Source organism: Platalea leucorodia, assembly GCF_965183815.1.
Source record: "Platalea leucorodia genome assembly, chromosome: 3".
In the NCBI taxonomy this organism is placed as follows: Eukaryota; Metazoa; Chordata; class Aves; order Pelecaniformes; family Threskiornithidae; genus Platalea; species Platalea leucorodia.
Window position 1 is genome coordinate 126,806,327 of NC_138825.1, and position 27,196 is coordinate 126,833,522.

At 63.5% G+C, this 27,196-nt stretch overlaps 2 protein-coding genes across 2 annotated transcripts; both read right to left on the reverse strand.

Annotated features, from left to right (window-relative positions):
• Nucleotides 1-773: 773 nt before the first annotated feature.
• Nucleotides 774-5,662, reverse strand: TRIM35 (tripartite motif containing 35). Its single transcript, XM_082308020.1, has 7 exons — nt 5,549-5,662; nt 4,331-4,778; nt 3,185-3,280; nt 2,580-2,810; nt 2,383-2,405; nt 1,807-1,928; nt 774-1,479 (listed from the first exon to the last, which is right to left on the reverse strand). Exons 1-7 carry the CDS (start codon nt 5,629-5,631, stop codon nt 911-913), a joined length of 1,572 nt encoding a protein of 523 aa, XP_082164146.1. The 5' UTR covers nt 5,632-5,662; the 3' UTR covers nt 774-910.
• A 1,354-nt stretch (nt 5,663-7,016) lies between these two features.
• DRC1 (dynein regulatory complex subunit 1) lies at nt 7,017-26,912 on the reverse strand (the record flags this gene model as incomplete). The annotated part of the gene is made up of 21 exons (XM_082305513.1): nt 7,017-7,091; nt 7,207-7,309; nt 7,422-7,565; nt 7,968-8,158; nt 8,484-8,570; nt 8,738-8,827; nt 9,389-9,558; nt 9,935-10,164; nt 10,290-10,424; nt 10,712-10,851; nt 14,066-14,188; nt 14,913-14,999; nt 15,743-15,880; nt 17,001-17,184; nt 18,442-18,554; nt 19,113-19,203; nt 21,382-21,483; nt 24,818-25,909; nt 26,238-26,292; nt 26,416-26,467; nt 26,775-26,912. 21 exons carry the CDS (start codon nt 26,910-26,912, stop codon nt 7,017-7,019), a joined length of 3,540 nt encoding a protein of 1,179 aa, XP_082161639.1.
• Between the last annotated feature and the right edge of the window lie 284 nt (nt 26,913-27,196).

Genomic DNA, 27,196 nt, shown 5'->3' on the forward strand with positions numbered 1-27,196 from the left:
CCGCACCGCACGCCTCCAACATCTCCCTTTTGTTTTTCTGCCACCAGCTCTTGTTCCTAAGGAGCATCCTATGCAAATGGTGAGAAACCATGGAAACCACCCGTTAATATCGGCATCCTGGCAGCGAGGTCCCGGCCGGCCGGGCTGCGCCAGGCAGCGAGGGCAGCACGGCCCGCCGCCCACCCTCCCTTCCCCAGGGCATCACCTTTAAACCCCAAGTGCTCACCGGGATGGAAGAAAAAGCCTTTTTGGCAGGATTAATATCAGGCCAGACACAACCCAGGGTTGCAGACGATGTTTTTTTGTCTCCCCCCCGCCCCATCCCACTTCTGAGCCTCCTCCACCTCCAAACACCAACTACACGTCATCACCTGACTCCCGGAGCTGGGGATTTATAGAAAAGCCCCTCAGAGGGGTAAAGCCACAGGGAGAAGGGGCGGAGGAGATGGGTCGTTCCTCTCAAGGACGTCCCCATCGATGGGGTTTCTTGCAGAGGGGAAACACACGCTCCTGCCTGCGTCCAGCCAAGCCCTGCGGGATTTCCCGTCCCCGAGGCGCTGGGGCGAGGGCCACCGGCCCCTGCTTCACCCACAGCAGGGAGACTCGGAGCCCCGCAAGCTGCAACGCGTGCACAAGCTCGGAAAGCCCCCAGATGGTTTAATTTACTGTTTTAGATACCTGAGACCTTCCCAGCTTTGATCGGTGATGGAGAGGGGCAGGAAAAGAGCTGGGGCGATTTGGGCACAGAGCCATACCAGAAGAGCAGTGTTTATTCATGATAAAAAAAGAGGCAGTGCATACATGAAAAAAAAAAAAAAAGGGAGGGGGGAAAGAATTTAAGGAAAGCTGAAAAAGCATCTGGAGAACCCCAAATGCAGGTAGAGGCAGCGGCGGCAGGGGATGGTGGCCACTAGACCGGGACATCCTCGTGGACACGGACCCGGAGGGGACAGATGCGGAGCGCCTCGGGCAGTGCGCCCAACGGCGTGGCCCCCACGTAGAAATAGGGGAAGACGGTGCCGCCGAAATTCTCGTGGAAGGTGTAGATGTGGGTCTTGCAGTCGGCGTTGTAGAAGGAGAGTTCCCCTTCGTCGCAGTCCAGCTCCACCCGGATCCGTCTCAGGTCGCCCAGTGCCACCTCCGAACGCGCCGTGTTGGATGCTCGGCACATCTCGCCATCCTTCCCGAGCAGGCGGTAGATATACCAGAAACCGGAGCGAGCGTCGTGGTGGAAGGTCCACTGGGTGCCACCGCGTGGCCGGGCCACCCCCACCCGCCAGTTCATGATGCCACCCAGGTCCACCTCCCAGGTGTGGAAGCCGGTGGAGAAGCCGTGGGAGCCCAGGATGCAGGGGGCCAAGGTGAAGCGCTCGGGGTTCTTCTCCACCAGCAGCTCGTAGCCCCCGTTGGTGACGCTGGTGAGGTCCTCGGACACCGAGAGGCAGCCCGCTGCGGAGTTGGGGTCGAAGCTGAAGGGGACTGGGGTGGGGATATGCACGTTAGGAGCCCGGCGCGCTGCAGGGCTGAGCTTATGGGGGGACCACAGCCCTGCAGGTATCCATCCATCCATCCACCCATCCATCCTTTCCTAACCCAGCTCACCATGGAGAAACGCACCCTCCAGGGCTTCCCTTTTGGGGTGCAAGTGCCCCAGAGCACCCTTTACGCTCTCCAACCCCCTTCCCCAGGCCCATCAGCCGCAGGCATGGCTGCTCCATGCTCCTTCTCTCCACCCCTGGGTTGCCTCACGCAAAGGCTGCTTTAGCCCTGGGACAGCCACCCTTTGGGGGGCACCCAGCGCCTCACCTACGGTGATGATGTCCAGCATCTTCTTCCACACGTTGTATTGCAGCGAGCCCAGATACTTGGCGACGTCAAGGAGCATCCCCGAGGCCACGGCCTCCGGCTCCTCGGCCGTGCAGGCGATCCTGGAGATGGGGCAGGGATGGAGGAAGGGACCGGGCCGCGTCTCCTTGCACCCTGTGTTTTGGCAGGGGCTTCCCCACCAGCACCCCGCATCTCCCAAACCTTGCCCTCACCCCAGGAGGGTGGTGAATGACCCCAGGAGGGTCCAAGCACCAAATCCCCCCCCCCCGAATATCAGGGTTTTAATGCTTCTCCTAAGACCTGCAATGCTGCTTTGTGGCTGCCTGCGTGCTCCCCCATCCTGCCCGGAGGCACCCAAGGGTGCTGCCTGCCCTTAGGGACCCCCCAGCACCTTCTTCTGCCCGAGCACCCAGACCCGGAGGGGAGATGCAGGTACGGGAACTCGCTCAGGGCAGAGACCTCACTCTGGAGCCAGGCGGGAGACCCCGTTCGGACCCCAGGGAGGTGTCACCCCTGTGTCACCGGGCAGGGGACACGGCGGGGACCGGGACTTACCTGCGCTTGCGGTTCTTGTGGGTCTGAAAGAGAAGGAGACACCGGGCATCAGCCCCTCACTTGTAAGGGGTCACGGGGGCTTGCAAACACCCAAAGGATCACCCAGCGCCCTGCTCGCACCCCGGCAGAGGCAGGAGGGTGCCACGGCGAGGGTGACACCCCGCAGGGCACGGGGCAGCACCCTGGCAGGGTTTTACCATGAGGAAGGTGTAGTCATCCTCCTTGAGGTCCGCCTGGAGCTGGCGGGTTTCGTTGAGCAGGGCCTGGCTCTCCTTGGCCAACCGCTTCATCTTGCCCTCGATGAGGCTGTGCTTGCGCCGCGTCTCCTCCTGCAGCTGGGCCAGCAGCGCCTTCTCCTCGCCCCGCAGGAACTCGTGCAGCTTCTCGAACTCCCTCCTGATCCGCTCCTCCAGCCGCGTCGCCTCCACCTGCCCCGCGTGGGGACGTCACCACCTCCCTTCGGAGCCCCCACCTCCCCCGGGCTCCCCCCAGAAACGCTCCCCCAGAGCCCTCCAACCAGCTCCAGTGCTTGGGGACTCGCTGAGCTCCCACCGGGACCACGCCGCCCTCCCAAAATCAATGGCCCTGCTGCCACGGCAGGCACAGCCCCAGCACCCCGGTCCCCAATTCCCAATCCCTCCTCCCTCAGGGATGGAGCAGCCCAGGACGGGCGCAACGCTCCCACCCCACAGCCAGCCGCATTTCCACCCGGGGCACGTACATACGTGTGCACACGCGTGCATGCACGTGCACGCGCGTCAGGATCAGGCCCATCGCCTCCCTGCCAGGAGGGACCACGCACCTGGTTGTGTTTGGAGATGGATTCGTAGGAGCGATGCACGGCCCCGAAATCCGTCACCTTATCCCGCAGGGAGGTCTCCATGTTCTTCAGCTTGGCCTGCGGGGAGGAGACGCCTTCAGGACCCTCGCAAACCTACGCCCAAGGTTTCCAATGCGGAAAGACAAGAGCCCCAAACCCAGTAGGACGAGGTTAAGCAGGATCCTTGCTCAATCCACCCTTTACCCTGCTGCGGCCGAGGTCTGCCGGCGCTGCACGGGGTCAGCTCCGCGCGGGGCCGTGCAAACACGCTGCCCCGAAGCAGCGAGGCAGAGGAGCTTTGCTCCGTGGCGAATCCTCCCCCCTGTTTTTAAGCCCTTCTGCTGAGGCACCGTCAAGTCCCGGCCTGTCCCGGCGCTGCAGGCAGCCGCTGCCCCGCTCCCAGGGAGGCTCGGTCCCACCGGCAGCCCGCCAAGCCTTGTGAAACAGCAGCCCCATGGCCGCCCCGCGACATTTGAAATCTGGCTCGTCCCCGCAGGCTGAGTCAGGGCGGCAGCGGCTGCTTCCCGGCCGGGAAACACGGCAGCTCCTGGCACGATGCCCGGCTGCCGGCCGGAGCCGGTCTCCTCCTCCTCCTCCTCGTCGTCCTGGTGCAGCCATGGCCCGTCCTGCCCCGCGGGGCTCGGGGCTGCCTCCCCATCCCGCATCCCTCCCCGGCTGGGGGAATTGTGCAACCCTCATCCCAAGCACGCTCCCAGCCCCGAAGCACTGCTGCAAAAACCAGCGTGGCCGGATCCAGCCAAGCCTGGCGGAGGATGAAGGAGCCAAGGAAACGCGGGGACCAGGCCAAACCCCTGGGAGCATCGCCCCGCTGCCCTTTACCGCGGGGCAAACGGCTGTGCCCCGGGGGACGGGGTGGCACCGGGTAATTATTAGGCAGGGAGAGCGTCGGGCAGCGATGCGGCAGGGCACTCCCGCGGGGATCCACCCTCGCAGCGTGGCCGCTTCGCCTTTCATCCCGGCACGCCGGTGGGTACAACCACGCCACGCACGAGCCAAAGCCGTGCGCTGGCAAGTTGGCGGTAGGGCGTGCGCGGGCTGCACCCCTCCAGGTGTAGGGGTGCCTCTCCGTGCCATCGGTCCCCCCCCTTTTCCCGAAGCATCCCTCACCCTGAAATCCGCCGCCGTCTCTTGCACCGGTCGCATCTTGTGCCCTTCGTGCTGCTTGGAGCTCTGGCAGATGAAGCAGGTCAACTCCTTGTCCTCCAGGCAGAAAAGCTTGGCTTCCTCGTGATGCAGGGGGCAGAGGACGGCCGCCTGGCCCTGCCGCTGCCCTTCCTCCTTGAGGATCTTCTCCACCAGGTTGTTGAGGGTGTGGTTGATGCGAAGGTCGTCGAAGGAGGAGGTCTCCTTGCAGACGGGGCAGACGTGTTGCCGGTGCTCCCAGGAACGACTCACGCAGCCCTTGCAGAAGTTGTGGCCGCAACAAAGCGTCACGGCTTCCCGGAAGGGTTCGTAGCAGATGGGGCACAGCAGCTCCTCTTTGAAGGTGGCCGTGGAGGACGAGGCCAAGGCCACCGAGGTGCTGGCCGAGGGGCTGGCTCCCTTCTCCATGGGGCTGGGGAGAGAGGGGATGGAGGGAGGGAGGCCAGAGCGGGGTTTTCCAGAGCCCCAGTTGGAAAACCAGTCCCGTTCCTGATGCAACCGGTTTCCTGCCGGTGACTCACCCCGCAGCTCCCGCCTGAGTGACACCGCCCCGGGCCACTGGTAGCCGCCAAGGGCGGGCGGGCTCCGGCCACCGCGCCGGGATGGGGCCGGGGGCGACCGGACCCTGCGCGGGGCTCGCCCTGCTCCCGGCCCCCAGCCCCGCTGCCCGGAGCCCGGTGCTCTCCCCCGCTGCCCGGCCCCGGACCCTCACCCCCGGTGCCCGGACCCCCACCCCCGGGGCTGCCCCGGTGCCCGGACCGGCACCCTCACTCCCAGTACCCGGACCAGGACCCCCACCCCCGGGGCTGCCCCGGTACCCGGACCGGGACCCCCACCCCCGGGGCTGCCCCGGTGCCCGGACCCGGACCCTCACCCCCAGTACCCGGACCGGGACCCCCACCCCCGGGGCTGCCCCGGTGCCCGGACCGGCACCCTCACTCCCAGTACCCGGACCGGGACCCCCACCCCCGGGCAGCCCCGGACCCGGACCCTCACCCCCGGTGCCCGGACCCCCACCGCCGGGGCAGCCCCGGTGCCCGGACCGGGACCCCCACGCCTGGGGCTTGGACAGGGACCCCCACCCCCGGGGCAGCCCCGGTGCCCGACCCCCGGCGCTCCGCGTACACGGGGGGTGCCCAGCGCCGTGCACCCGGGTCCCGACTCGGGGGGGTCGGTTCGTACCTCGCCGAGGCCGAGTGGCAGCGCTTGCAGCGGCCCCTCCGCCGCGACGGGCGGTGGGAGGCCCGGGCGGGCGCCGGCAGCATCCCGGGGCCGCGGCTGGGCCGGGGCCGGCGGCGGCCGGGGCGCCCGGAGGGGCGGAGCGGGGCGGGGCGGGGGCCGGGCTGCGGCCGCCGGGGAGGGCCCTCGCCCGGGCACGGCCCCACCGCCCCCCCCGGCCCCGCTCCGGGGGCTCTGCCGGCCCGGCCCCCCCGGCCTGCAGCCCTCCTGCTGCTGCTGGGGGGCATCGTCACCGCCTCGGGACCCCCGCCGCGTGCTGGTCCCGCGGGGGCGTGAGGGGTTTGGGGCTCTCCTGGACCCCCCGGGTACGGGGCTGGGACCGCTGACACCCACCGGCTTGCCCCCCTCTGCCATTACAGCAGCTGGAGGCTGCTCGGTCCAGGGTTCTCCGGATATCCCCTGACTCCAGGAGCTGGCGCCTCGGTGGTGCCGGGAGCGTGGCGGAGCGAGTCGAGATGTGCTGGGTGGCATCTGCCGCTCCCTTGTCCCGGGCAGCGTGCCAGTCCCTGCCCCAAAACCCTCGCCCTGCCTCCCACCCCCTCGGGCCCCGCCGTCTGGTTCCCATTCCTGCCCTGTGGATCCCGCCGTAGCCCTGGGGAGCAAGCCGTCCCACGGGATCACTGGCCCTCGAAGCTGGCCGGATCCCCTGATGGGGACCGGGAGCAAAGTGAAAACTCTTCAAGGGCACAGATATCCAGTGAGAACAAAAAAAAATAAAAAAGGTGTTATTCTGCTCTGGTATGAGAAGCTGCTCGCGCCGCGTTAGCGTTAGGCAGGGGAGTCAAGGCTAAAGATAAAGCCGACCAGGAAGGCTGTACTGGGAACGAGCTATAACTGGTGTGAACCAGAGGGGTGGGAGGGAGTCACGGCTGCGACACGGCCCTCCTGGAGACAGCTCTGCCGCTGGCACCGCTTTGGGCTGATATTGCCCTGGAAATGGAGAATTTAGGTCCCGATGTAGCAGCACTGGGACTGATGGGGGAAAAGGAATTGGGGGTGGGTTGTTTGGGAGGAGTCCGGGGGGAGAAAAGGTGTTGGGGCAGCAAAAAGTGGGGAAGAAGGTGTAAAATCAGGTAAAGAAAAGTGGGGTCTCCCAAAGCCGGGAGGCCCAGGGACGGCGGGGCTGCTGACCGGCGGGAGGCGAAGGCTCCTGCCTGGCTTCGGCTCCGCGGAGGGAAGGGAGGACGCAGAGCACGCGGCTTTGCACCGCGCATCCCCTGGATGGGGGGGTTGCTCGGCTGCGGCTCCCCGGCATCTTCAGAGGCGAGAGGGGTGCTCCCCGCAGGCCAGACGCACGCTCACGGCCCGGGGTTGGGTTTGGGAAGGGTTTATTAGCCCCTGCCAGGAATCCCCGGCTCCGGACACAGCTTCAGCTCGGGGCAGCGCAAAGCCGTGCCCTGGCCCTGGGCGCTCACTGCGCTTTCCCGGGGCAGGGCAGCTTCGGATCCATCCGCTGCGTGGGAGGGGAGAGCAACTCGCTGTTCACCTGCGGGGAGAAGCACCCTGAGCCGGCCAGCGATGGGCTCCGGGCAGCGGCCCCCGTGTCTGGGAGCGGTGGTGGGGTGTCCCCGGGCTGCAGGGGAGGAGGAGGCCGCGCTCACCCCGGAGCTGACGTACGCCTCCAGCAGCAGGTACAGCTCCGAGTTCTGCTGCTGCAGGACGGCCGCTTCGGCGAGCAGGCCGGCCCTGCGCGTGAGGACCTCGCTGGGCAAGGAGGGCAGAGGGTTGACGCGGCCAGTCGGTGCCAGCCCCGCCGCGGTTCCCCGAGCCGAGCCACCAGCCCGCCCCGTCCCCAGCAGCGCTGCCAGGCACTCACTAATATTCCTCCAGTGCCACCGCCAACGCATCCCACAGTTTCAACGTCGGCTCAGGGATAACGTGTGCCAGGGCTTCCCAGTACTCCCCATCCTCGGAGCTGTCCCGTACCTGTGGCACCTCCTTTGCTGATCCATCCTTCTCCCTGGGGACAGAGGGCAAAGCCCCCGGGGCTCAGCTCTTCACGGCTGAGGAATAGCCCCAGATCCCTCAGCTGCGCTGAGCCGCCATCGCCATCGTCACACGAATGAGCACGACCCCACAGCTGGCACCGGCCTGCCCCATGGCTTTGCTTCCCTCCCCGGGCTCCTGGTCATCTCCTGCCTTGTTGTCCCCAGCCGTCCCTCGCTCGGGCACTGTCTGTACCCCCTGGCCCCGCGGGACCCTCCCCACCCCTCCGTCATCTTGCAGGGCAGGCAGGGGAAGCTCTTGCTCCAGCCAGGGCGATGCAGGCACCCCCAGCCCTGCCTGCACCCCCCACAGCCCCCCTGTGCCCCAGCCTGGCTCCCTCCCGGTCACAACAGCTCCGATCTGCCCCTGCTCCTACCTCAGCTTGTCAAAATCCCGCACAAATGCTTTCAGGATCTTTAGGACGTCATCAGCGTGGATGTACACAGATGGAAGGGAGCCCAGCGAGCTCCGAGGGGATTTGAGCTCGTCCCTCTGGGCACCGCATCCCCCGTCCTCTCTGTCCTCAGCCGGATCCGTGCCGTCTTCTCCACCTGGGCTGCCCTGGCTCTGGAGGGAAGGACAGCAAGCTGGGGGCTGTGCCTTCCACCACCTCCTCCTCCCCAAGAGCCACCTTCCCCCGGGAGCTTCCAGCCGCCCGCAGCCCTCTCCCTTGGCAAATATAGGGAGCTGGGGCAAAAATTCACGTGCGAGAGGCTCTGTTCGGCCACGGCAGAAGATTACAACCCCTCAGCCATGTCCACCTCCCTTGTGTGGTCACAGGGAAGCATTTCAGGGTCACCACGCTCTCTGCCTTCCCGGAGATGTTCAGCTCCCCCTGTCCTGGAGCCCTGGCTCTGCGGGGCTCTCCCCACTGCTGTCCCCGTGGTCCCACCTGGCTGCCAGCCACCTCCTGGGCTTTGTACTTCAGGAAAAAACCCACCAGCTGGTACAGGTCATCCTCGCTGTCGATCTCGAGGGCCTGGGGAGCAGAGGAACCAGGTTAGCATCCCTCAGAGCCCCCCCAGCAGCCCAGCCGGACCCCCCCAGGGCGGCTCAGCCCTACGCCACACCTCCACGGGGCAGAGAGCTTTCCCTGGTGACCGCCAGCCTTCCCTGCGGCCCCTGACGGGCCAAGCCCCAACTCACCGCAAAGATGGAGTCGAGCTTCATGAGGGTGCGCTCGTGCCTCCCCAGCGCGTCCAGGGGCCTCAGCAGCTTGCTCTCAATGAGGAAACCCTGGGGAGACAGGCAGAGAAGAGGGTGCAGAGAAATAGCGAGCGTCTCCGGCCCTGCCCAGAAGCCAGCCCATGCCACGCTATGGCCGCGACGGCAGGCTGAGCAGGCAGGGTGGGCAGCGGCTGGGCAGCGTGAGGCTGGCAGGGCCAGGAGGCTCGGGGACAGGGAAGACAGAGGCATCAGCACGGTGCTGCCAAAAGGATCTCATGGTCCGAAGCTCTTGCTGACTGTCCCCAGAGACGGGGAACAGCCTGGAGCATCAGCAGCTTTGCCTGTGCTTATTCTGGCCTGGGGAGTTGTGGATTTGGGCAACGGGGCTGTGCCTGCCAATACCATTTATCAGCGTCGTATATGTGCCACACAGCGCGGAAAGAGCTGGAGGTCCTCTCCCGGCCCCTGGGGCAGCTCTCGGACAACAGGCTGCTTGGCACAGCAAGGCAGTGCCATGCAGAAACCTTCACCCCAAGACGTGGAGCTCGGAAGAGATCCCGTACAAGCTGGAGCAACCAGGGGACAGCACGCCTGCTCCCTGATCAAGGCATGTGCTCCATCGTCACGCACCGACTCGTCGCTCACGAGCTCCAGGATCCTCTTGGCAGTCTTCTTGGAGATATTTCGCAGAGGTGTGACTCTATCCTCAACCTTCGCCGTGTTTTCTTGTCCTCCTTCTCCACTACCCGCTTGTTCCTTCTTCTCTCTCTCTTCCTCCTCCCGTCCTCCAGAGCTGCTCTCTGAAACATGGAGGAAGAAGGGTGAGCGAAAGCCTTTGTGCCTTGACTGTGCCCCGCGGTCACATCACTGCAGGAGTCACCAGGGAAATCACAATTGTTCCCTGCGACCTGGAAAGCACACAAAGGTCTTGGGATACGAGCTGGGCAGCTTGTCTGGAACTGGGAGTACTGGGCAAAAGCACGGTGCAAAGATCCCCAAGCTGGCTCGGCACGAGCCAGCTCAGGGCTGGGGACAGCCCCTGCCTGGGCTCGCAGCGTCACCCCTGTAAGATGCCACCTTGCAATGGCAAGGACAGGGGGGACAGCAGGGGCTGTCATGGAGGAAGGTGAGGGTCTCCCAGTGCCACGAGGGCAACGAGGGCACTGTGCATCCCACCTGCCAGCACCTCCGCAGCCAGCTCGGTCGCCATCCTCTTCGCCTTGTAACGCCCGAGGGGGCCGACGTTGTTCAGGAACCAGTAATGAGGCTCTTCCCAGGGCAGCCCCAGTTGCTGGGTGTGAATGATGCGATCTGCGTCGAGGGCTTTCCTCATCAGCTCTTTGGCTTCCTCCTCGTTCATAAGCCAGACCTCCGTGAACTTCTCGGCGTCGCTGACAGCAAAGTGCCTGCGCAGAAGGGAGATGGCCCATGGAAGGGGGCTCCGTGTCCCGAAACGACGAGTCAGCTCCCCCCGCACCTCACTTGGGTGCTCCGAGGCCTCCTCACGGGCGGCTGCCCGCGCACACCCCACCTCATCCTCCTCTGCACCTCCTTGCACTGCCCCGCGATGCGCTCGCAGTCGGCTGCCAGGCTCTGGTTCTCCTCTCGCAGCTGCTTCTCTTGTTTGGCCAGTTTTGTTCTCAGGTTATTGAGCAAGCTGTGGAGCCTGGGGAGGGACAGCAAAGCTGGGCATCCCCGAAGAGGCGCCTTCGGGCATACCCAGCTTGTCTGAAGGCTTTGGGACTTGGGGCTCCTCATCTGCTAGGGACTACACAGGTTGGCCGTAGCCAACGTCTTCAAAGTGCTCTGGGGACAGTCCTGCCCTGGGCTAACCCAGCGATGGGCTGGGACAGAGCTCGTTGGCGTGTGCTGGGTGATGGGCTCCTCAAAAAATGGTATGTGGGAGATGATGGCAGGTAAAGCAGAGCCCATCTTCCAGGGATGGATTTTTACCGGTTGAGCTTCCTCTTCTGCTGGGATCTGAGGATGGTGTTCTCCTCGTCCTGCTTCTTCAGCACCTGGAGGTTGTACTCCAGCTTCTCCTGGTTCAGCTGATAGATGGCTTTCATCTGCTGGAGCTGCCTCTCCAGGTTCTGGCATTTCAAAAAACACGAAAACAAGGCCTGCCATGAGCAAAGACCACACTGAAGCCTGGATCCTACTGATCCTGCATCTCCCAATCCCACCTTCCCATGCACATGCCCCCAGCTAAGCCCTGGCCACGCGGCATCACTCGTGGGCGAGTGCTGGAGATGCTGGGTGTCCATAAGTACATGCTACGGGGCCGCGTCTGGGGAAGGGAGAAGGGGCTGAAGTTGTACCCAACTTCGACTCAGTGGGGCACTCATTTGGGCCTCTCTCCTCAACCTAGCTGCCGATTTTCATGTCGGTTTTAGGAACTGCACGCCTCTGAATTAACCACGAGGCTCAGAAGTTGCTTGGCGAGCTGGAGGAAGGGACACGCAGGAGGGGTAACCGCACAAACTCCAGGTTTTCAAGGAAACCAGAACAAAACAAAGAAATTTAGCGTTTGTGATGGCAGCACCTCGCTGCACAGCCTGGGGGACAGCGGGGAGGCAGCGAGTTCTCCCCTTTGCTCCACAGCTACAACGGAGGAGACATCTGCAACGGAGACATCTCTCCGCTTCCCAGCGCCCCGTCTGCTCGACAGCTGATGGAAAGGAAGAGCCGCTTGCCGGGCCGATCGCCCCAGTCTCCTGGGGCTGCTGGGCTGGGCTGGGAGCCATCACACCCTGCCGACGACGGCTGCTCTCTGCCAGCCCTGCAGCTCATTTGGAAGAGAGCTCAGGGGGACACGGTGGCGCGGAAGCTCCAGGAGCAGGCAGCGCGACCGCGTGGATGGGTGAGAGGCAGTGGCTGGGCCCGGCATGGTTTAATTCATTGGTATATAAGTGTTTTCCATGTGCAAGAGGAGCATAAATCCAATAGTGAAAAATCTCATCATACAGCGCTTTGCTGGGGAGGCCTCTAAAGACTTCTTCTGTGATAGGAAGCGATTGGAATGAAGCTGCTGCATGGCCCCAGGTCACGGCATCAGCCCCGGGCTCGGTTGTGCCCAGCCGTCTGCACAGCAGAGACCCAGCGGGGTCTCCATCAGGGGCTGGGGCGTGCTGTGGGCGCTGGTACCCGGGTTAGCTGGCTCGGAGCTCTCCTGGGCAGCCCTGCGTACCACCGGGAGTGCACAAACAGCCTGGGAAGGCACCCAGAAGCAGTCCCACCCGGCTAGGAGCAAAGCCTGACCAAAGAAAAGACGGAGGGAAATCCCAGCAGGGCCGAGGGAGCTTCTCCTGACAGCAGATGGGGGAAAGCCATGGCCCAAACCCCATATTTAAAATGCTGATTCCCATCTAGCGAAACTGGGGAGTACTCAATAACCCCCGAACCACAGGCTTCATCGTTAGGTCTTGGCTAAGCTCCTGTTTCAGAGATCCCTCAGGACAACATCATCACAGGTTAATCAGGAAAATAGGTGTTTCCAACTTCTCTTTTTCTTATTCTCGCTGAAGTGGAAGGGCGTAGTTTGTGCTATAGAGAGTTACACGAGGGCAGTGCTAAAGGGAACCAGATCTGCTTCATCCCTCTGCCCCGCAGGGGCAACAACTTCACCAAACCAGCCCCAGCAGAAGTCGATTTAAGCTGTTCCTAAAACCCGGCGTCAAAGAGCAGCAAACCAAGGGCACAGCCACTCTAGCCAACCCTCAACCAAGCCCTTGCCATTTCTAGGCTTTCCTAGCTCGACATTTCAACCCTAAATCTGAACGCCAATTGAAATCTTCCCTACCAAACCTCAGCCCCACGATTTTTTCTTGCATCTACAGTGGACGCAGAGAAGAAATCATTCTCCGTCATACAGAATTGTGCATTTTTGTAGATTTATCACCTCCCTGCAGAAATCTCTTCCCTGCTCTAAGCAGCCCCAGCCTTTCAACCTTTTCTTAGGGGGCATTCATCTACTTGGGCTGTTCTCGACTCTCTCCCCTGTTCCCAAGCGTCTTGCCAAACCTGGACCAGGACACGTAGGTATAAAGTAGAGAGGAATAATTACCTCCCCTGCCTTACATAGAAACCCTCCCACAACTACAGCTGAAGGCAGCAGATGCATTTTTACACCAGCCCCACGTCGCCGTCTGCGAACCCACATCTCCAGCACGCTGCTGCCTCCCTCCCCAAATGGCTCAGAGCCGCCTGCGAACGTCACGCACTCTGTGTCGCCTTCCAGGTTATCAATACGAGGGCGAAGAAACCGCAAAGGCAGGACTGCCCTCCCTGGATGTGCCCTTTCAGGCTGACAGGGACCTCGCAACAGTAATATTTCACCTGAAGTCGTGCAAGACATTCCAGGCATCGGCCCTAGCCCGTATTTCCCTGGGCTTCCTAGGAGGACATCCCATGGGACAAACAATGAGGCTTTCTAAGGTCCAAACGCAGCGTGCAGCCCGGGAAGCGACGCAGGACGAGCGGCAGGGAAGGTGTCAGCGGTGGCAGGGCGCCCTGCTGAGCAGAGGAGGCTGAGCGATGCTGGGCTAAGCCAAACCTGACGGCCTTAGGACCAACGCCGGCGCTGCGGTCCAGGGGACCGGCAGGACTGCGGAGAGCCACAGGTGCGCTGCTTTGTCGACACGGCTGCTCATGGAGAATGCAGTGGATTGGAAGGTCTCTGTGTCTCGGGGAAGCCACGGCTACGAGGTTTGGATCTGCAGTGAGAGCGCCTGGTGCTTCTTCAGGCGGCGGCGGGCCAGGGCCGTGCTCTCCCACTGCATGCCCTCCTACCTGGGGAAGGGCAAACCGATGCCAGCTCTCACGCCAAGTGGACTTTGTGGGCATGGGAGAAATCACGGGTGTGCGGCTAGGTGTCAGAGAAAAAAGCTCACCCCTCCTAGGACAAGGACCCCAACAAAGGAACAAATGAGGCTGATCTGAAGTGATCTGGTGTCAGGATACTCACACTATTTGATCCTCCTACCAAGCAAGATGCCAGAAGCAGCCAACCCCTCGACCTTCCCGGGTGCTTCACACGTCCTAGAGCTACAGTTCATGTGCTACAGACCTCTGAGAGCCAAGGGCCGATGGACACGCTGGTGGAGGACCCACGGAGAGGAGACAACAACAGCTCCATCCCCTGTTGACACAGGGCTGGACCGTGCAGGCCGAAGAGCTGAGATGGCCCGATACCAGCTGCAGCTTTCACACCGTCTGGCTGCCCCGCAGAGCCAGGCACACACAGAAAAGCCCAGGGAGATCTGCTCCACTGCCTCCCCACGGGGCACACGCCAGCCTTTTCTGTACCTGCACATCGTTCTCCAGCTGGATCTTCATGCTGTTATACTCCTCCTCATCCTCCGCCCGCAGCTGATTCAACTGTTTCTCAAACTCTTCCACCTTCCTCATACGGGCATGCAGGTATTCCAGCTACGGGCAAAAGGAGAACGTCATCCATCAGTGGTGGCAGCTTCCACCCACGATCACAGCTCCTTCGGCTAGCCCAAAGCAAGGTCATGCACGGATAATTCCCCTGCAGAGCTGAAAAACTGCCCCTTTGCCCCCCACGCTCCTGAGGAACCAGCTGCCTTCGTGCACGCCTGTCTTTCAAGGCAGCCCAGTGCCGGAGAGCAGCGCTGGTCCTGGCAGTCTTTGGTCCCTCACCCCAAGGTGGCCACGGAGGGGCTGGAGCGTGGCCAGAGCAGGGCAGCGAGGCTGGGGCAGGGGCTGGAGCACAAGGCTGGGGAGGAGCGGCTGGGGGAGCTGGGGGGGCTCAGCCTGGAGAAGAGGAGGCTGAGGGGAGCCCTCATCGCTCTCTGCAACGGCCTGAAAGGAGGCTGGAGCCGGGGGGGTCGGTCTCTGCTCCCCAGGAACAAGCGATGGGACGAGAGGGAACGGCCTCAAGCTGCGCCAGGGCAGGGTTGGGTTGGGCATTGGGAAAAACTTCTTCCCCCAAAGGGCTGTCAGGGCCTGGCCCAGGCTGCCCAGGGCAGGGGCTGAGTCCCCATCCCTGGGGGGATTGAAAAGCCGGGGAGATGTGGTGCTGAGGGACATGGTTTAGTGGGGGGCTTGGCAGTGCTGGGTTAACGGTTGGACTCAATGATCTTTTCCAACCTAAACGATTCCATGATTCTAAATTCCACATGTACCTTACCTCCCGTGCGTTGTGGGCTTGGATGGCTTCCTCCCACTTCTTCCTGTTGTTGTCCAGCAGCTCTCGCCGTTCGAGCTCAAAAGCTTTCTGTGAAGGAGACAGAGCCCTTCACCATCATGTTGGCACCACTCGTTGCCAACTTTACACCCGCCCAGGCCGGCAGCCTCCAGCAGAGGACTGGCTGCAGACTGGTGGCCCTGTCGGATGAACACACGCTGGCCTGACCTCTCCTCTCCACGCCAGGACCCCGCTCCAACCACGACCCCATGGGGACCACTGCTATCAGCCACCCAGAGCTGGGAGGGACGCTCGTGGCGGTGGGTAGCTCCGCGAGTTCACTGGAAATCATTGCTTGATGATTAACAGTGGAGCTCGGGCTGATTTCAGCCACCTGATTTCACCTGGGAAGATGTTCAAGGGGGAGGGATGCCCTCGCTCAGCAACAAATGCAGGTTTGATGCGCGAGGTGGGACTTCACGCTCTGCAGAAGGGAAGGCTAAGGAACCCCAGTGGTCCCTTCTGGCTTTTAGAGAGATGAACAATCAGCCATCAAACAGCAACAGCTTTCCCATGCTACTGAGTCGCTCTGCGCTGAAGCAGAGTCATTCACAGCATGGTACAAACCAGCCCCTCAGCACTCAGCACCATTCTGTGCTCTTGCTCGGCCAGATTTCAGCCTCCTTCACCAAGACATCAGCCCCGCTGCTCTGGACAGGAGTCAACCCAGCCAGTGCAACGAGCCTGAGGCCTCTTTGCTGTAGATATGGAGGAGAAGCAAGTGGCTGCAGGTTTTCTCATCGGACTCTTCCTCCACCGTGTGAACTGGTTACCTCAATCTGCAGGAGTTTGTGACGGTAAGTTTTCAGCATGGTCCTGATCTGTTCTTCCATTCTCTCCAAAAGCAGGTGGATCTCATCCGACTGCTTCTTAATGGCCTGCACGTATTGCTCGTCTTTGTTTTTCAGCTCCTGGAGGAGGAGAGGAGATGCTGAAATCAGAGAGAAGTATTTGACCAGGAATCCTCAGGGGCTAACTGAGAGGGTGAGACCCAGATGCTGCCTTTTCCAAAGGAGAAGTGATGAGAGCAAAGAGCCAGAAAGTCAAGAAGGAGGGAAGACGGGAAGAGACAGATCATCGCTGCCAAAAGGCCCCGGCGAGATGGAGCGGGAGGTGACCTGCCTGCAGACACACCGCTCCTTCTCCGGGGGCCGGGGAACCTGCTGTGGGCCAGGCTTTCTGTCTTCTACAAAACCGCTCCCCCTCTCTGCTCATTTGCCTTTTTTTACTGTGCAATCTGGGACCTGGCAGTTTGTTTTACTGCTACCAGTGTCCTGTGTGTCTGTCCTCGGACACGGAACAGTGCCAGGGCACCCGATCTCATCGTCCACGCTGGGACACTGGCACTGCAGCTCCTGGCACAGTTTTGACCCGGATTAACTGATACCACATGGATCCCTGCAACGTACTGGGGAACTGAAGATCCCGACAGAGGGATGACTGGGCCCCTCACCCCAAGGCGGCCATGGAGGGGCTGGAGCGTGGCCAGAGCAGGGCAGCGAGGCTGGGGCAGGGGCTGGAGCACAAGGCTGGGGAGGAGCGGCTGGGGGAGCTGGGGGGGCTCAGCCTGGAGAAGAGGAGGCTGAGGGGAGCCCTCATCGCTCTCTGCAACGGCCTGAAAGGAGGCTGGAGCCGGGGGGGTCGGTCTCTGCTCCCCAGGAACAAGCGATGGGACGAGAGGGAACGGCCTCAAGCTGCGCCAGGGCAGGGTTGGGTTGGGTATGGGGAAAAACTTCTTCCCCCAAAGGGCTGCCAGGCCCTGGCCCAGGCTGCCCAGGGCAGGGGCTGAGTCCCCATCCCTGGGGGGATCTAAAAGCCGGGGAGATGTGGTGCTGAGGGACATGGTTTAGTGGGGGGCTTGGCAGTGCTGGGTTAACGGTTGGACTCGATGATCTTAAGGGTCTTTTCCAGCCTTAACGATTCTGTGATTCTATGATAAGAGGCAGACAGGGATGACTGTTGCTTTAGAACAGCATCCTCCAGAGCCTGAACCCCCCCATCCTTCCTGGCCCTGCCTGGTCCCCACGCTACCTGCTGCAGGTCATCGATGAGCTCGTTCTTCTCCTCCAGAAGCAGCGCGCACCACTGCTGCTGCTGGTTCAGCAGCTGCCACAGCTCCTGCGGGATCCTCATCTCCTTGGCCAAGGCCCACTTGGAGCTGATCTCCTCAAACTTTTGCGTGCTTGACTTGGCTTCATCCTCCAGCTTCTCCACCCTGCGGGCAGTAAGGAGCATGTGGGAAGCGGGGAGCTGGGGCAGGGCAGCAAGCGCTTCAGACGTGGTTCCGTGTCCATATTACAAAACTCTTTCCTCTTCCAAACACAGGCACCATCCAAGGCGCTGTGGGGATGGCCCTTGGCTCAGGCTGAACAGCAGCCGCCACCTTTGCCACCCCCAAACCTGCTCCACCAGCAGTTTCTGGACACAGCACCTGGTTCCTGAGTGGGATTCCTACTGGGAAACCACCTGAGCAAGGGACAAGGGTCTTGCTACAGCCAGCCTCCCAGAAAACGTTCCTGCAGTGCCCTCCAAAGGCAGTAGGAGCCAGGACTCGGTGTTTCCTAGCTGATCTCCAAGTCCTGGGGACAGGGCTGGAGGAGCCATTGGAGAGCGCCCAGCTCCTCCGGTGAAGCAGGACAGCTTTGCCCAGGAAGGCACACGGAGAGGATCAGGGAATAATCGAGGCTGGGCGGGCTTCGGGAAATCACCGGCTCCTGGTCACAGCAGGATTAACTTCAATGCCAGAGCAGGTTGTGCAGGGCCTTGCCCAGGCGTGTGCTGAGTATCGCCAAGGAGGAAGCTCTCTACAACATCAGGGACCCAGCATCTGACCACTCTCACTGCGAAGACCTTAACATCCAATTTCCCAAACGAGCCCAGCCTCACGTTCTTCCCGCTCGTCACACACAGCCCGGTGTGGCTGTCCCAGCACATTCCCATGGGATGGCTAATAACTGCCCCTGCCTCCATGACCGGAGGGCAACCTCTGGAAAGAGGCCATTTACTGAGCCACCTCGTAGCACAGGGTGGCATGTTCTCCACCATGGTGGCACCTCCAGGCTCAGGAGAGCTACTCAGCAAGCCAGAAGCAAGGGCAGCTGTGCCTGTGCTTCCCAAGCAAGGAGACCACAAGTATACATGGTACAGACTCCTGGTGACAAACTGGGAACCAACTGCTCCCACCCTGGAGCTGAAGATGTGATGGGTCTGGAGGAGACTGGTACCCAGATGGTCTGTAGAACTGCAGTGCCACCTGGGGAAGCCACCAGCCTTGACCTGCAGAGCTCTGTAAAGATCCAGCTGGGACCTGGAGGCTCTTTCTGTGCCTAAATTTTCCTTTTGAACATAAATTCAGTGTTGCCCCAACTGCTAAGCGTTCCTGGGTGAGCAGGGTTAGGATGCCTGCCGAAAGCTACCCCAACACCTGCACTGCTCCTTCCCAGCAGCGCCGAGCCACCAAGCAGTCTCTTACCTCCGCAGCTTCAGCTCTGCCTCCTCTGCCCTCCTCTGCGTCTCCCTCAAGTCAGCAGCCACCTGGATATTGGTCACCATCTGCGTGCCATCGAAGAGCAGCTTGGCCAGCCTCTGTGAAGTAGGTGGGACACGTCTCGCACCCGGAGACCTGAGCTCTGGAGGAAGGGACACTGGAGCAACTCCCGCTGTGCCTGTCCAGGGTCTGGCTCCTATCCCCACGCCGAGGTGGCCATGTGGACCCATAAACCCCGTCCTCCCATGCGATGGCAGGGTTTGATGAGCACTGCAAGGGCCGCAAGGCACCCATGGGTCCTCCCTCTCCTGGGAAGCCCTGCAGGCCATCAGCACCAAGAGGAATGTGCTCAGAGCACCGCCTTCTTTTGCTTCCCCTGCGGGTGCGGATGGGGCTGGGGGCTTGGGTTGGGGTTTGGATGCACGGCCTCAGTCCCAGATCCTTCCAATCCATGGGCCGTTTGTCACAGGGAAATCATATCCCCAGGATCCAGCCCAGGAATCACCCCCAGCCAGTCCTGAGGAGCTTCTGTCCCTCCTCCTTCTCACAGAAATGCTGCTGTGTGACACTAAGCACCACAAAAAGCTCAAAGGAGGGTAAAGCCAAACGTCTGGAGGTCAGGGACCCGAGAGGACTTTCCTGTCCTACGGCCGCACCTGCCTGCTCTCCTCAATCTGCTCATGGCTCCTTCTCTGCTCTTCCTCCTCCTCAGCCACCTTCAGCTCCGCATCTTCTCCAAGGGCCTCCCTGGCCAGAAAAGGGGAAAAGAGAGAACATTTTGCACCACACCGTCTGCCTAATACTCGGAGATGGCCTTGGAGCTGGGATCCCAGCCCGGACCGCAGGGTTCAGCACAGCACACTGCGCTCTCTCTTCCCCTCGGCCGGTTTAGTCCCAGGCCAGGAGGTCCCCACAGATACAGAAAAGGGGCAGGAAAGGGTGGGACAGCCTCTCTGAGGGAAAAGGGGGTCCAGGCTTCCCTTTCTGGAGCTGGGAGCGCAGCCCAGGGCTGGGGGGCTCAGCACCTGTTTGCTTCCCCGGGGGAGGAGGGCAGCGGGCAGAGGCTGGCTGGGGGCAGCCCTTGGGCGGCTGGGGGGGACCCTCGCTCGGCCATGAAGGCAGCCAGCGTCTGTCTGGAGCCATTTCAGGGTGGGCACCGATCCCACGCTAATTCCTCGGGATCAGTCTAACCTAAAGGGAAGGCTCTGGGATCAGGGAGGAGAAAACAAGCCTGTTTGGGTGGGAGTGGACGTTACCGACCTAGGCACGGTTTGGTAACGGGATCCCCAGGCACCTTGTTGTGGTTTACTCTCGCTCCAGAGAGGAGACGGTGGTCCCTGCCACGGTTTTCCCCAGGCTGGGGGAAGGCGGGACCCTGCCCCAGCCCCAGCTCAGAGGAGGGTGGCAGGGTGCTGCCGCTTCGTGGCCTGATCCCACCCAGCCCGGAGGGGCTCCTAGGGCTTGGGAGAGGCCCCCAGTTCAGCCCTGCTTTGGGGAACGCTGCATCCCATTGCCGGTGAGCCCCAGCTTCGGGAACACCATGGGCCTGATCCAGGAGACCACTGGTTTTGCCCAGGGGGCAGAGGGTCCGTGGCAGGGCGATGTCCTGGGGAAGGGGGTATTGCCACCCTGGTGCTGGGCTGGGGACAGGACAGGGATGTCCTTGGCTTTGGGCCGAGCTGGGAGGTGGTCCCTGCCCTCCGGCCATTTGGCCAGGGAGTGGGGAACATCTCCGATGGGTTCAGGACCAGGGTGGTCCCTGAGCCAAGGCCCCAGGTCTCGTGAAGGCCAGGGGGTCCCTGCCCCCTGCCAGCTCCCGGGGGGTCCAGGCCCCGGTGCCGGCATCGGGCAGGGGATGTTCTGAGCCCCGGGGAGGGTCTGTGAGCCTGCACTGGTGCTGGGTGGGGGTCAGGACTGGGAACCTGTCTGGGGAGAAAGGAGCTGGCACTGGTTTGGGGGTGGGGGCACCAACCCCAGCGCCAGTTTGGGGAAGAGGAGATCATCTGCGTCAGATGCAAGGTCCTGCACCGGGGTCGGGGCAGCCCCCGGTGTCAGCACAGGCTGGGGGATGGAGGGGTGGAGAGCAGCCCTGCCGAGAGGGACTTGGGGGTGCTGGGGGATGGAAAGCCGGCCACGAGCCGGCAACGTGCGCTGGCCGCCCAGAAAGCCAAGCGTCTCCTGGGCTGCATCCCCCGCAGCGTGGGCAGCGGGGCGAGGGAGGGGATTCTGCCCCTCTGCCCCCTCTGGGGAGACCCCCTGGAGCCCCGCGTCCAGCTCGGGGGTCCTCAGCACGGGAAGGACATGGAGCTGTGGGAGCGGGGCCAGGGGAGGCCACCGAAATGGTCAGAGGCTGGAGCAGCTCTGCTGTGGAGAAAGGCTGAGAGCTGGGGGTGCTCAGCCTGGGGAGGAGGAGGCTGCGGGCAGAGCTGATTGCGGCCTCTCCGTGCTTAACGGGGGCCTACAAGAAAGGGGGGGACAGGCTTTTTAGCAGGGCCTGCGGTGACAGGACACGGGGGAATGGTTTTAAACTGAAAGAGGGGAGATTCAGACTGGACAGAAGGGAGAAATTGTTTGTGCTGAGGGTGGTGAGGCACTGGCCCAGGTTGCCCAGAGCGGTGGGAGATGCCCCATCCCTGGCCACATTCAAGGCCAGGTTGGACGGGGCTCTGAGCACCCTGGTCTGGGTGAAGATGTCCCTGCCCATGGCAGGGGTGGGACTGGGTGGCCTTTGGAGGTCCCTGCCCACCCAAACCATTCGGTGATTCTATGATCTGCGACCAGACACGGGGGTTGGGGAGAAGGTGCCGGTTCGGGGCAGGGAGGGGCCTGGACCTGACTGGGATGCAGGGACAACCGGTCACCGCAGCCGGGCCGAGGCGGGGGGCGAGGGGGGGGGGGGGGGGCAGGACGCGCCCCGTTTCTCACCGGCGCTTGGCATCCAGGCGGGCGGCGATGCGGCGGCGGCGGGCGGCGATGCGCTCCTCGGGGCCGGGGCCGGGGCCGGGGCCGGGGCCGGGGCCGGGGTGGCTGAGGGCCGGGACCGGAGCCCCCCAGGCCGCCGGCCCCGCTCCCCGCCGCATCCCGCCCCGTCCCGTCCCGCCGGCGCAGGCCGCTACGGCGCCTGCGGAGCGTCCGGGCGTTGCCTGGCAACGGCGGCTGGGCGCGTGCGCGCTGCCCCTCCCCGCCTCACGCCGCGACCGTTGCTGCGCCTGCGCGGCGGGGCGCGGAGCTACCGGTCCTCCGCCAAAACGGGGGGTCAAGGGCGAGGGACTGCGGGCGAGAAGTGGTCACGGGGGGGCTCTGTGCGGTGAGGCTGGGGTCCTGTGTGCTCTGCTGGTCCTGGCTGGGCCTCCTCCTCGTCACACGGGACGGGCAGGGGATCGGGTCCAGGCAGGAGGGGGTTGTGACAGGCAGGTCCTGCCTGACTGACCCGGCCTCCTTCTGTGGCAGGGTGGCCGCCAGTGGACGAGGGGATCATGGAATCGCAGAGTCACAGAAGGGTTTGGGTGGGCAGGGACCTCCAAAGGCCACCCAGTCCCACCCCTGCCATGGGCAGGGACAGCTTCACCCAGACCAGGGTGCTCAGAGCCCCGTCCAACCTGGCCTTGAATGTGGCCAGGGATGGGGCATCTCCCACCGCTCTGGGCAACCTGGGCCAGTGCCTCACCACCCTCAGCACAAACAATTTCTCCCTTCTGTCCAGTCTGAATCTCCCCTCTTTCAGTTTAAAACCATTCCCCCGTGTCCTGTCGCCGCAGGCCCTGCTAAAAAGCCTGTCCCCCCCTTTCTTGTAGGCCCCCGTTAAGCACGGAGAGGCCGCAATCAGCTCTGCCCGCAGCCGCCTCCTCTCCAGGCTGAGCACCCCCAGCTCTCAGCCTTTCTCCACAGCAGAGCTGCTCCAGCCTCTGACCATTTTGGTGGCCTCCCCTGGCCCCGCTCCCACAGCTCCATGTCCTTCCCGTGCTGAGGACCCCCGAGCTGGACGCGGGGCTCCAGGGGGGTCTCCCCAGAGGGGGCAGAGGGGCAGAATCCCCTCCCTCGCCCCGCTGCCCACGCTGCGGGGGATGCAGCCCAGGAGACGCTTGGCTTTCTGGGCGGCCGGCGCACATTGCTGGCTCGTGGCCGGCTTTCCATCCCCCAGCACCCCCAAGTCCTTCTCGGCAGGGCTGCTCTCCACCCCTCCATCCCCCAGCCTGTGCTGACACCGGGGGCTGCCCCGACCCCGGTGCAGGACCTTGCCCTTGGCCTTGTTGAGCCCCATGAGGCTCACAGGGGCCCCCCTCTCCAGCCGGCCCAGGTCCCTCTGGATGCCATCCCGTCCCTCAGGCGTGGCGACTGCACCCCTCAGCCTGGTGTCACCTGCAAACCTGCTGAGGGTGCGCTCGATCCCGCTGTCTGTGTCACTGATGAAGATATTTGTCGTGGTTTAACCCCAGCCAGCAACTAAGCCCCCCCAGCCGCTCGCTCACTCCCCCCTTGGTGGGATGGGGGAGAGAGCCAGAAGGGTAAAAGGGAGAAAACTCGTGGGTTGAGATAAGAACAGTTTAATAATTGAAGTAAAGTAAATTAGAACAGTTAAATAGGCAAAGCAAAAACCGTGCACGCAAACAAAGCAAAGCAAGGAATTCATTCCCTCCTTGCCATGGGCAGGCGGGTGCTCAGCCATCCCCAGGAAAGCAGGGCTCCATCGCGCGTAACGGTGACTTGGGAAGACGAATGCCATCGCTCCGAAGATCCCCCCCTTCCTCCTTCTTCCCCCAGTTTCTATCCTGGGCACGACACCATAGGGTATGGCATAGCCCTTGGGCCAGCCTGGGTCAGCCCCCCCGGCTGTGCCCCCTCCCAGCTCCTTGTGCACCGGGCAGAGCAGGGGCAGCTGAGAAGTCCTTGACTGGTGTAAACTCTGCTCAGCAAGGACCAAACCATCCGTGTGTTATCAACATTATTCTCATCCTAAATCCAAAGCACAGCACTATACCAGCCACTAAGAAGAAAACTGACTCTATCCCAGCTGAAACCAGGACATATCCGTAGCTCTTCCCTTGTCCACTGATGCAGTCACTCCACCACAGAAGGCCACCAGGTCGGTCGGGCCCGACTTGCCCTTGGTGAAGCCGTGCTGGCTGTCCCGAATCACCTCCCTGTCCTCCATGCGCCTTAGCACAGCTGCTAGGAGGGTCTGTGCCATGATCTCCCCAGGCACGGAGGGGGGTCAGTCTCTTCTCCCAAGAAAGAAGCGATAGGAGGAGAGGGAACGGCCTCAAGCTGCGCCAGGGCAGGTTTGGGTTGGGTATTGGGAAAAACTCCTTCCCCCAAAGGGCTGTCAGGGCCTGGCCCAGGCTGCCCGGGGCAGGGGCTGAGTCCCCATCCCTGGGGGGATTTAAAAGCCGGGGAGATGTGGTGCTGAGGGACATGGTTTAGCGGTGGCCTTGGCAGTGCTGGGTTAACGGTTGGACTCGATGATCTTAAGGGTCTTTTCCAACCTAAACGATTCTATGATTCCTCCTCTGTGGGTCCCATTCGTGGCTTTAGTCCCAGAGAAATGGTGCTGAGCCCGAGGCTGTGCATCCCTCACTGGGGCTGGCAGAGGTGCCCAGCTGGCTGCTGCGGGGCACCCAGGCTGGGGCTCTCGGAGCCCTTTGCCCCCAGGGGCCATGGCGGGTGCCCTCCCGGGGAGCTCAGCCCCCGGCCCCAGGGGAAGGGGAGCGAGAGCTGGGGCTGCACCGCTGGAGCCGTGGGAGCGCTCCCCAAAGGCTCGTTGGAGGGACGCTGGGAAACGAGGGAGAAGCAGGGACCTGGGGGGGAGCAGCTGGGGACACGGCAGCCCCCCCAGGGTGGGGACGAGGCACAGAGCGGCCCCAGCGCCTGTCCCCCCTGCCACCACTGTCCCCGACATCCTCGTAGCCCTGGAGGGCCCTGCTCCCCCCGTCACGCAATAAACAAAGAGCTCTGGGGCATGGTTTAACGATGCCGCTGTTTTATTCTGATCCAGGCTTAGTTTCAGCGCCGAGTTCTCCGCCAAGGTCTCGCGATCCTGGGGAGAGCGCTCAGGGCTGCTCTCTGGGCTTCTCTGCTGCTGGAGGCCTCCGGAGATGACGGGCAGATCCTTGCTCCATCCAGGCAGAGCACGAGGCGCTCGAGGGCTCCTCTTGGCCTTGCACATGCCCCGGGCCGTCCTTCGCATCTCTTGCCGTCGTCCCAACGCTCCCAGACGGCAGCGGCTCGTCCTGCACAAACACCTCCTGAGCAGCACAGCTTTGAGGGACGCACGAGGCAGCCCAGTCCCGTCCCCGTCCTCCCCTGCCGGGCTGCCCCTGCCCACGCTCCCCCGCTCCCACCTTTTCCTGCCGCGGCTCCTTACGCCTCCATGTCCGTGGCGTGGAAGAGCGCGTGGACCCTTAAGCGGAGGCTGAAGGGCAGCGTCTCGTCCCTTTCCGTGGTGTCCTCGGGTTCCGAGCTCTCTCCTGCCCACAGCCAGTCCCAGTCGTCCCCGATGCTCCTCCACACCCTGCTCTTCAGTCTGGACCAGGACTGACGGATGCGCTGCAGAGCGACCTTCCACCCCGGGGCCTTGTACCCCACCCGGGGCAGGGGCTCCGTCCCAGCTCTCCGCAGCCGGTCCAGGATCGTAGGAGACGGGGGCTCTGCCCGTGAGGGCAGGGGCTGCGTGGGGACCGCGGTGGGGTCTGTGGTGGGGACCGCGGTGGGGACAGACTCCTCCTGCCCCTCCGGCTGCAGGTCGGCACCGCTGGTGTCGTCGCTGTCTGTGCGCGTCCGCCTCGCCGGAGGAGCCCTTGCGTCCTGCCGCGCCGGTCTCTTCTCTCCCTCCGCTGCTCCCCAGGCCCCGGCGGTGGGGAGCGACGCCTGCGAGCTCTCGCTGGCCCCAGAGCTCCTGGGCAGAGGCGCCTTGCAGAGCTGGCAGCACCTCTCGGGGGCTATTTCGGGGAGCCGCTGCGTTATCTCCCACACGTAGACCGGCTCCCCGCCGATGGCCAGCTCAAAGCCCAGCCCCGTTTCCAGCTGCACGTCCTCCTCATGCACCAGGATGTCCGCGGTGCGGAGGATGGCGGCCAGCACGGGCAGGTCCTGTTCTGCCGCGGGCTGGCTGCGGTGCGGGCAGCTGCCCGTGAGGCAGCGAGGGCACTGCAGGCAGACGGGGTATTCTTTCCGTATGGCTCCGCACCGGCTTAGAGTGCCGCTAGCCTGCGCTTCCTTCAGCTTTCCCAGCAGGTCGAGGCAGATTTGGGACACGTCCAGGGACTCCGTCAGGGATCTGGCGAGCTCCTCCACGTTGGCGATGGAGGGCTGGTTCCTGAGGAGCCCTGAGCTGGTGCCGGCGCTGAAATTTCCACCTCGCCCCGTGCCTCCTGTCTCCCGGGGCAGCTCACTTGCAGAGGCTGCTTCCCCGCCGCTGTTGCTTCCCCACCGTCCTCCTGCATGGGGCTTCCCCCACCTGCGGGGGGAAATCCCGGCTGGGCTGTGGGGGCTGCTGGGGACAGGATAGCCCCAGCACCCCCTCTCCGCCTTCCGACCGACCGGGTGGTCCCCCAGCTCCCCGGAGCCAGCCCTGCCGGCTCTGGGGTGCCCTGGGGCAGGAGGGCTTGGGGACCCGGGGCAAGCCCAGCCCAGCGGCAGCAGGCGCAGAGCGAGGGGCCGGACGCCTTCCAGGCCGAGGAGCGAAGGGCCAGCCCAGGCCAGGGGCTGGGGCCCAGCGCTGGGGCCGCGGGTGGGCTCTGTGGGAGGGGGGACGCGGGTGGCAGCAGAGGGCATTGCCTCCTTACCCTGCCTTCAGGCTCTCTGTAGACCCCTCCACGCCTTCCCAGGGGACGGCGGCTCCTGGCGGAGGAGGCAGAGGGAGAGTGAGCGAGGGCAGCCGTGGTGGGGGCTCCGGCTGCGATGGCCTCCCTCGGCCAGGAGCCGCTGCGGAGCCCGGGGCAGCTCTGGGACGGGGCTGCTCACCTATCGGGTCCTCCCTCTTGCTCCTCCAGCAGCTCTTCCCCGCGGAGGTCTCCTGCCCCCAGAAAGCCAGCCCCGGGTTAGTGCCGGGGGTCTCCCCCCAGCCAGGAGGGCCCCTGCCCAGGGAACAAGGACCCTGGCAAGGGCCGCTGGAGTTAGAGGGACAGGAGGGGCCCCGAGCCCGGTGCGCGAGCGGAGGTGGCTCGGTGGCTGCGGAGCAGGGACCTGGCTGGGCGGGCACTGGCCACTGTTCAGTGCTCCCTCCCAAAATGGGGCCCCTCCCCAGCGCCCCGGGGATGGGCTCTGCCCCGGGTCACCCCTGCCCAGGGAGCGTTTGGGGTGATGCCGAGATGGACCCCCACCTTGGGACACCAGGTCATGAAGATGCCCAGCCCCAGGATGGTCACCAAGGCGGGGACGCAGGGCAGCAGGAGCGTGCAGAGGCCCCAAAGGCTCAGGCTTGAGATGAAGAGCAGCACCGTCAGCTTCCACTCCTCCATCTCGCCCAGGGAGTGCCAGCATCTCCAGAGCTTCTGCGTGACGAGGGGACGTGCAGTGGGCAGGCCCACAAACCCGGCGAGGTCCCCTGAGGGGAGGGGAGGTTGGGGTGACACCCCAGCACCCCGCTCCTACCTTCCTGCTTGCTTTTTTTGCCATCTCTGACGTGCTTTCCACACGCTTGCCCAGCTGCTCTCTTGCCCGCTGGCTCGCGCGCCGTCCAAGTGACGCACGGGCCTCCCCGAAACCCGCTATACATACGGCCACGTTTGTGATGCAACGGTGA

Excerpts from the sequence above, each read along its gene's own strand:
- TRIM35 (XM_082308020.1), bottom strand. The coding sequence starts at position 5,631 with ATGCTGCCGGCGCCCGCCCGGGCCTCCCACCGCCCGTCGCGGCGGAGG. Across the intron at positions 1,929-2,382 it reads CACAAGAACCGCAAGCGCAG|GATCGCCTGCACGGCCGAGG; the intron begins GTAAGTCCCGGT and ends CCCCATCTCCAG. Across the intron at positions 1,480-1,806 it reads GCTGGACATCATCACCGTAG|TCCCCTTCAGCTTCGACCCC; the intron begins GTGAGGCGCTGG and ends TCCCCACCCCAG.